This window comes from Hippocampus guttulatus, chromosome 9, assembly GCF_054856545.1.
Source record: "Hippocampus guttulatus isolate MCC_2025c chromosome 9, RoL_Hgut_1.0, whole genome shotgun sequence".
In the NCBI taxonomy this organism is placed as follows: domain Eukaryota; kingdom Metazoa; phylum Chordata; class Actinopteri; order Syngnathiformes; family Syngnathidae; genus Hippocampus; species Hippocampus guttulatus.
The window spans coordinates 6,871,965-6,880,352 of NC_141269.1; the positions used below are offsets into that span (position 1 = coordinate 6,871,965).

Here is an 8,388-nt window from a genome sequence, read left to right on the forward strand (position 1 = left end):
GAATGTGATGTGCTGATGACTGAGTGTGCAACCACTTTGCTAAAAATCTATTACAGGGAGTTGCTTAAATTCAAGCTAATTTATTTACAAGGATTTTTGGGGAAACGCTGTGTCGCAGCACGTGCCATATGTTATACATGTATACGTTTTTGAGTGAGATAATTCTCACCACTTTATATAAATTATTTTGCTTATCAAAACAGAAACAAAATGATAAAACATCTGCTTGTTTCAGTCAGTTAGGGAATAACATGGCTCCAGCCTAAACCCACTCCCACAAACCAATTCGTGCAGCAACGTGCTGAATCAGTGAGGTCATGACAGAACAATGACTGTTGACGCCGCGTGGAATGTTGCTGAAAGAATACAGGCAATGTAAAATGGCGAAGGGATGAAACGCTCAAGATGGCAATTGGCATGTTTACATCAGGTGTTGGCAACCTTTCCTCCCACCCCCCATTAATGGGAATTATTCCTCAAATAATGCACTCGAGGGTCCTACTAAGATGTATTAAACACACGATATAGTTCAAATAAATTTATTGAAAATGTATATTTATTTACAATAAAAACTGACAGGCACAATGTTCGCAGCAACACTGTACAGACCAAATATGTACGATAATGATGAAATGGTCACCGCGCATAGACAGCAGTGCACTGTGACATGATATCCTTCTAGAAACACACACACACACAATGGAACATTAAGACACTTGTCAGCTGCCATGTTGCTACCAGAAGATCATGTGATCAGTAACTGCACAAACATGTACTGTCAACACACATATTTGGCAGTTTTTGCATGGACATGTCAAAATATCAATATATTCACGCTCTATAGAAATATGTACAGAAAAGAGAAAAGTGCCTTCAATTGTTATGAACTAGTCACTGTCTGCAATTCATTTATGCTCACGGTCAGAAGGCTTAGAACATGTTTTGTCAAGGTTAGCATGTTTCCGCAAATAGTGGCGGGGGTATTTTTATTTGTTTATTTTCGATGGAGCCATCATGTCAGTATACGAGAGTGCTAATCTCTACATAACAAAATGTCGTTAAATGGTGATACCACTCGGGGGAATTCATTGACAACATGTGGTAGGAGTGCGCACTTTAATTCATCGGACAGAAATTTTACGGAACAAACATTTTGTGTCCCTGTGTGAACAATGGCAACTATAAGCTGAGATTAAAATTACAATTACAGTACTATACATTTCATTTTCACGGCCACAATTTGAGGAAATATGCCAGACAAATATCAAACTTGCCTTTTTTTGTAATTAAATTCGGAGTTCATTAAACACTGTTTAGGTAATGCTGATGAGTGAAAAATACCAAAAAAAAATTTAAACTGCGAATTTGTCTTGAAAGAGAAATGAGCAATTTCTCGCTTGACTAAGAATGACCGAGTCAAATAGCAAATGTTTGAATAAATAAATAGTGCGAGTACGTAACCTTTTATAGCAGACTTGTGAGCAGGAGAGCAATAAGCCAATTTTTTAGTGCATGTGCGTGGTTATTTGTGATTGTCCGAGCCTAAAACTAAACCCGTTTTCTTATCGGTGGAGGTTTATTGGTGAGTCAGCAACCCTGTTCAATCGCATGCAAGCTCAAAAAATATGCCACAATTCAGTGCAACTCAACCGGTCAGTGTTGCTACTTCGCAAAGATTTTGCTTCTGCAGAAAGTTCAAAATCTCACATCCGCACATCGTTGAACACATTTTCACAAATAGTTATAATAATTTCGCATCAAACACACGCGCACACTCATTCACACTACACTCAATCGCTCTCACGCTACAGGCTTGACAAAATTCTTGTGTGCCTCGCCGCCATCTTCAGGACTTGAGGCCCATCCGAGCCATCAGCTGTTCATAGACAGTCCAGGCCATGGCGGCCATCAGTGTGCGGCGGAGGGACCGAGGTACGGCACCGCGGAAAAAGCCACCAAGGCCGTGTTTCTGAGGAGGAAAACAACGGAAAATGTTATGTCTCACTAACTTTGCTCAAACATACTCAATGCTGCGTTGGAAGTGTAAATACAACTGAGACGCACATCTAGTTTGGGGGTGAAGACTCATGACTGTGTGTGTGCGTCATCAATTTAGTACATCGGAGTTGTTGCTGTTAAGGAGATGCTCAGTTGAAATTCAGCTTTCTGCCACTGGGTGGCAAAAAGACCTCAGTTATTTATCTGTCCACAATAAATTGAAGAAACCTCACTGAAATGCATGGATAGGGATTTAAAAAAAATAAAATAAAATAAATCAAACGTTGAAATACCTCACGCAAAGACAAAGCTTTTTCGATCGCTATTTCTGAGGTAAAATCTAATTGCTACTTGTTTTTTTGTGGTCATAAGCTTGACTTGAGACTCAAAGCGTGATTCAATTCAGGAATTCTTTGCCTGTTGGGCATCTGGTTGGCTGTCAACGTTGACGCATCAATAAATGTTTCGTTATTGGAACCAAACATCATATGTGAATGGGTCGCGGGCCACTTTTGTATGGGAAAAGCTGGGTTAAGAAGCCCTGACTGACCGCAGTGATTCCAAACCAGTGTGCCGCATTAATTTATTTAATGTCAAGGGATGAAAATGATCATTTATTTGCTAAAAAACATTTATCTGTGTTCATCGATTTATGCCAGTGACATCTAGTGACAGACAGAACATTTAAATCATCTTCCAATCCATCATTAACTGGCGTATCCAGTATTTAAAAGACATCTTTGTTTGGTGGTATGCTGTGAGTTTTTCCGAATGTAAAATAGAGGCCATGGATCCATAAAGTTTGGGAAACACTATTTTGGAGCACACCACACGCGATAAGATCATGAAGTACACACTTGGCATTTTTTTCCGCCGGCCCCCGAGCCATGTGTTGGGTGTCACACATTTTAAAGACATGAAAAATCACTAACGCGTATTAGCCCGTCTTGACACAAACCTTGTAGATGTAGCGAATAGCGTCCGCTGTGCTCCAGTGCGACGGGCTGACTTGAATGTGCGTCTTCACCACATCGGCTGGCTGCGTGACCAGCGACGCCATGACACCCGCCACTACGCCGCAGCTGAAGTTGACCAGGGGCATGTAGACTGACGACGTCACCTCTATTAATAATAATAATAATAAGAAGATTTTTTTTAAATAGCAGCGTGGTGTGGTTTTCTTGGGAGAGTGTGTTGATTCAGACCTGGAGGCAACGTCTTCTTGGTCTGGCTGTAAAACATGACATAGATCCCAGAGAAGGGGGCGTCGCGCAGCAGCGTGGCGGTGAGGCCGGAAAACAACGCTCTCACTCCCTCTGTCTCGTACATGCTCCTTAGAGCTCCGGCTACGCTCAAGTAGCTGTAAAATCCACTCTGGGACAGATAAGCGTCATTTCATCACCGGTACTTTTTCAATGAAACTTTAGCTATGAAACTGTATAACTGTCATCCCTTGCGGTGTCTCGCTTTTTACCTCAAAGCGCGTTTTGATGACGGTGAACGGTAACATGCAAACCCCGGCCACCGCTCTGGCGCCAGCCCCCAGTAGCACGGCCTCGCCGGCATTGGGCGCCCGGTCCAGAAAGAAGTGCTGCTTGAGCGAGTAGAAGGTGCTGAAGTAGATGCCCACACCAGGGATGCAGCGGACAAAAGACTGCCAGGGAGACATTTATAACATTAAGGCTCAAAATAACTTCTTAGTAGTTGTATTTTTTTAAGGTTAATCCCAGGGTCCTGAACAGGGTTATTTTAGTGAACGAAAACTGACAAAATAACGGAAACTAAAATTGATAAAAACGTTTTCGTTTCATTTGGTTGGCTGCATACCCTGTGAAAAAGCAATATTGTTTGCTTACTTGACCTGTCAGTCCTCCTCGCTCCCTCCCTCCTCCCTCCCTCTGTCGGGTGTCAGTGTCTTTTTATGTTTCTGGGATGGGTTGAAACTATAAAATGAATTTTGTTGTGGTGTACTTGTGACATGTGCAATGACAATAAAATTAGATTTCCATCTCTAGGACTTTGAAGCCCGCATGTATTTCCACCTCTCGGTCTGAAGGTGGGATTGTTGCATCAGCTGCAGACGGCAAATGGCATGAGACCACCAAATACTAGCGTGGAATTCAACCAATTACTGGCAATTAAACAAAACAATATATCTTGACGCCAGGGCATTGTGCTGGCAGTATTTGTGAAGAGGAAACACTGAACAGTGGACGGTCTGTTGGGGCCAGATATTTGGGGACTCTTTACAATGTGCCAAAATGAACCGAACTGTCCCACCTAATGAAGAGGAGGCTAAACAGTCAAAGCAGTTTGCTGTCTTTGTTACTCACTGGAGAAACTCCTTTCCATAGGCTGAAGACACTTTCTGTCCTTATCACGTTGACGAAAACACTCAACATCCCCACTTTTGGTGAACTGCAACACGCAATACAAAGAGGATTGGTCACACATCAGCTATCGCAACATGAATGGACCGTTTTGTATCCTTAGTGGATGATGTGACAGCCTACAAGCGATGTGTGCCCTTGTCAGCGAGTGCCAAGAGAGCATGTGGAATGTGTGTCAGAGAATAAATGCTCCCACACAACACAAACACATTCACGTATGTACACATACACACCCTGGCCTGGCGTTGTTCTGCAAGGTCTGCAGCCGTGTCTTCACCAGGTCCAAAGGCTGGAAGAGCAGCGTGGAGCATGTGCCGCTGAGGGAGCCGCACATGAAGGCTTTGAGAGCTGGATGAGCCTGAGGACACAAAAGGACGGATGGAGGGATGGAGAAAGGAAAAGAGGGACACACAAAGCACATACAGAGGGGAAAAGATGGGAGGATGCAAAAAAAAAAGGGGGGGGGACACAACGATCATGATGACAATAGTTCCACAATGGTGTGACATTTTAGTGACCTAATTAAATCAGCGTAAATAAACGTGAGTGAGTCACAGCCCTGTTTAGTCGAAACGTTCTCTCGTGGTGAATAAAGACGGGTTCACGGCGCACGCCTGCTTCTTGCACGCGTGTCCACGTTCACGCAACAAAAAGGTAAAAGTGGAAAACAGGTTTGTGTTCGCACGCACTCACATTATCTCGCTCAGAGTCACACAAAATGGGATGACAAGAGCGGTGGCACACACACACACACAGGAATACGTTAACAACACACAAGTGATGCACAACGATTGAAAGACAAGAACACACAAATTCATAGAATTAAGCGGCTGAACAGCATTCGGTTCAGAGACGAAAATGTAAATCCTCGGGGACAGTCTAATTGTGCTGAAGGTAAAGAGCAACATATATACAGCGTAGACCTTCAACAATGTGAACAATAACCGACCCCAAAAAAGTTCACATGCTGCGTTCTGCTCCTAAATCCTACCTTCCCCCACAGGCTGCTTGACCCTGGGCTAGAAGGCTGGTGGTTTTCCTGCATGTTGGCCCGGTTCACCTCACACTACGAAGTGATGGCGCCGTCGCGAAATGCATGTCAGCGAATGAAGCATCACTGGATGCCACAGACGCAGAAAGAGACACACACACACACACGGAAAAAAAAATAAAAAATCTAAGGCAGGCTCGCCGAGCACCCTCCCCTAGTTTGGCCACCAAAGCGGAGGTTTATAATCCAGGCGACGCTTTCCACGGGCTTCTATCTTTATCTTGCGGAGACATGCTTCCACATCTGCCCACCCCCTTGCTGCTGCACCACATCTTTGTCAAACTGCATGAGTCATGGCATGCTGCTGTGTGTTACATGGCGGTAAAATGTGTGCATGGAGTCATTCAGCGGCCACTTTGTCTAGCAAAATGGCGGTAGACACTGAGGCGTTAATTCCCAGCCACATCACTATGCGGTGAGAGATCATCAGGTGAGCATGCAAAAATATCCACTTTCACCTCATTGATCTGAAAATGTATTATTAAAACAAAAAGATCTTGATTCATTTACTGTATCTTTGCCAGCATCATATAGTGACTGGCAGGACAATTACATGATGGAATAAAATGAAATAATTAACCTGACCTGTACAGTGGAACCATTTTTAACAGACCCTGGATTCAACGGACAGAAAATCCAGTCCAATCAAAACTTTTCAATTAATTAAGCATATTTACAATAATTTTGCACTGTAGTGGGAAATTATTTGGCTACGAAAAAAAATTACAAAAACATTATGTATACTATTGTACAGTATTGGGTGTTTTTAGGCCACAAACAAAAAAAAAGTACATTGATGCGAAAATAATAGCAGCCATTTTGTCCATCTTCCAGATGCCAAGTTCCTTTTATGGTGTTTATGACACATTTAGGCCCTGAAACAAATGATCCCAAGTTGTCCCTAAACGTTAACCAATACCGTGATACAGTAGCTTGTTTTAAACGACACCATAACTTTATATTGACTGTGGTCTCCTCATTCAATGATTAAAAGTTAAGCGGCTTGTGAAACGTACCGTCTTGTTTTTGTCTCAAGTACAAGGGAAGTCAACTCTTGCAGATACAATATGTGAAATTGCTTCATCAAGATTTTTATCATAAAAATCCATGACCAAAGAACGAAAGCTATTTGCTGAAAAACACACCTTCTCGCAATAGGCAGACATGTGATACTCCACTCACTGCATTAGATTAATCGATCAGTCCTAATGTCGAGCCATCACTGTATATTGTTTATCAAGAGTGGAAGACAGGAAAACAAAACTTTTCAGGGCTGCTAAATTTGGTGTAACTCGTGTACACATTGCGTACTCATGGTTCAGGACCCATGGATACAGATATTCACAAATTCATTTTCCTTTATTGTTTTCACTCGATTTTTTGTGGAAAATACAAATGGTGTATTTATCAGCATTTGTTCAGAATAATTTTGACCCCCCCCCCCCCATGCATTCCAATGTACCTCACACGGATTTTGGCTATTCGCTGTCCAGCCTGTTCTCTCGCCCTGCAAATAACGGGGGCTCCACTTTATAAGCATTTTCAGGGAGGCCTCTACTATTCGCTAATTTATGCTATTCGCGGCGGGTATTGGTCGCGAAACCCCCGCGGATAACGTCTGGTCAGTTGATTTCAAGCGGCCAACTCACCGCGGCCAACTCCATTCTCACGCCGCTCGAGCTGGAAGTCGAGTCGGGGGGATCCTTCTCGCTGACCGCTCCCGTTTTGGCGGCGTTTCAAGTCAGATAATGTCACTGAGAAAGGGGACAAGAACGCGGGCGTGAACATGAAGGCATGGCGACAGCGGCGAGCTAGCATCGGCTATAGCTAGTAGCCAGGCGGCGGGTGTGGTGGGAAGGTGAAGGGCAAGCTCGCGCGGTGTTCAGCCGAATCAGTTCTAGTTCATAGCTAGCACTCACCTCAAGACAAGTTAAGGAGTTACAAAGACGGCGTTCACTCCAAACATCTTGAAAAACGCCATGTTGTTGTTTGGGGGCGTACGCAGAGAACACTTACGAGTATAGAGTCAGATCAATCTACGACGACTTCTCCAAGTTTAGCCACACACTTCATCCGACAGTGGCACGAAAGAAACGCCCAAAAAACAAACACACAAACAAAAAACCCCCCCAGGCAATTAGTGTCACCAAAGGTTGCTGCTGGAATTAAGGCGAAACACAACACTGACGTCCACGCGCTTCCGCTTTTAACTTAAACGGTATGAACAGCTCCATACATTTCAAAATAATTTAGATATGGACTTTCAAAATAAAAGTTCACTATTTAAGAGAAATATCAAACTCGTCCGACTCAACATAACTAGTCAATTTGTCATAAAAAACGAATATAGTGATGGGTCCTCGAATGTTTTAATACAAGCGACGTAAGATTGTTTATCTGATGCCAAAAAGACCAACGTGCAAACTAAACCCACAAACAAAAATGCAATACAAAAACACTGCAAACAGGAATGATGTAAACAAAAAATAGTAACACGTATACACAAAAAATAAAATGAACGCAAGAAATGTTGTAATCACAGCAACAAAGTGGAAGTAGACATTACAAACTACAAAACAAATGCAAAACAAAAAAAAAAGTCAAACTCACCAATTCAGAACCGAAGCATGACCAGTCCGATGATAAGCCGTTTCTGGCCTCGCGTGAACTTCGATTCACCACCATCCTTTGTCAAATCATTTAATTCTAATTACTGTACGTCTTGCGTTCATTACACAAAGTACACGCTTTGAAACCACCCACGGACAAGATAACGTCCATTGTGTTTAAAAATGTTTTCTCCAAAATAAGGGCAATGACAGCACCCAGTAATCCGGGAATCCCGCTCAGGTCTTTCAGACGATCTGGTCTCACAGGACTAGTCCTGCGGTGTCCCCGAGTGACTTGGCAAGCTGTTTTATTGGCCTCAACTTACATGTTTTTGTTATT

The 8,388-nt window shown here is 43.0% G+C and overlaps 1 protein-coding gene across 4 annotated transcripts; it reads right to left on the minus strand.

The window, feature by feature from the left end:
• Positions 1 to 523: 523 nt before the first annotated feature.
• LOC147200102 (mitochondrial glycine transporter B-like) lies at positions 524 to 7,649 on the minus strand. 4 transcript variants are annotated; one of them, XM_086120801.1, is made up of 8 exons: positions 7,456 to 7,649; positions 7,089 to 7,193; positions 4,622 to 4,746; positions 4,332 to 4,416; positions 3,473 to 3,652; positions 3,204 to 3,372; positions 2,957 to 3,120; positions 524 to 1,969 (listed from the first exon to the last, which is right to left on the minus strand). In XM_086120801.1, exons 2-8 carry the CDS (start codon positions 7,101 to 7,103, stop codon positions 1,847 to 1,849), a joined length of 861 nt encoding a protein of 286 aa, XP_085976927.1. In that variant the 5' UTR covers positions 7,104 to 7,193; positions 7,456 to 7,649; the 3' UTR covers positions 524 to 1,846. The 4 variants fall into 4 exon arrangements, with proteins under 4 accessions (XP_085976927.1, XP_085976926.1, XP_085976925.1 ...); XM_086120800.1 differs by having other exon boundaries at positions 7,359 to 7,649; XM_086120799.1 differs by lacking the exon at positions 7,456 to 7,649 and adding an exon at positions 5,380 to 5,505.
• Positions 7,650 to 8,388: the final 739 nt, after the last annotated feature.

What these genes read in the sequence shown, in the direction of transcription:
- LOC147200102 (XM_086120799.1), bottom strand. Translation starts at nt 5,433, where the DNA reads ATGCAGGAAAACCACCAGCCTTCTAGCCCAGGGTCAAGCAGCCTGTGG. An exon ending in TCATCAAAACGCGCTTTGAG is followed by an intron (nt 3,373 to 3,472) that starts GTAAAAAGCGAG and finishes TATCTGTCCCAG; the next exon opens with AGTGGATTTTACAGCTACTT. An exon ending in CAAGAAGACGTTGCCTCCAG is followed by an intron (nt 3,121 to 3,203) that starts GTCTGAATCAAC and finishes TATTATTAATAG; the next exon opens with AGGTGACGTCGTCAGTCTAC.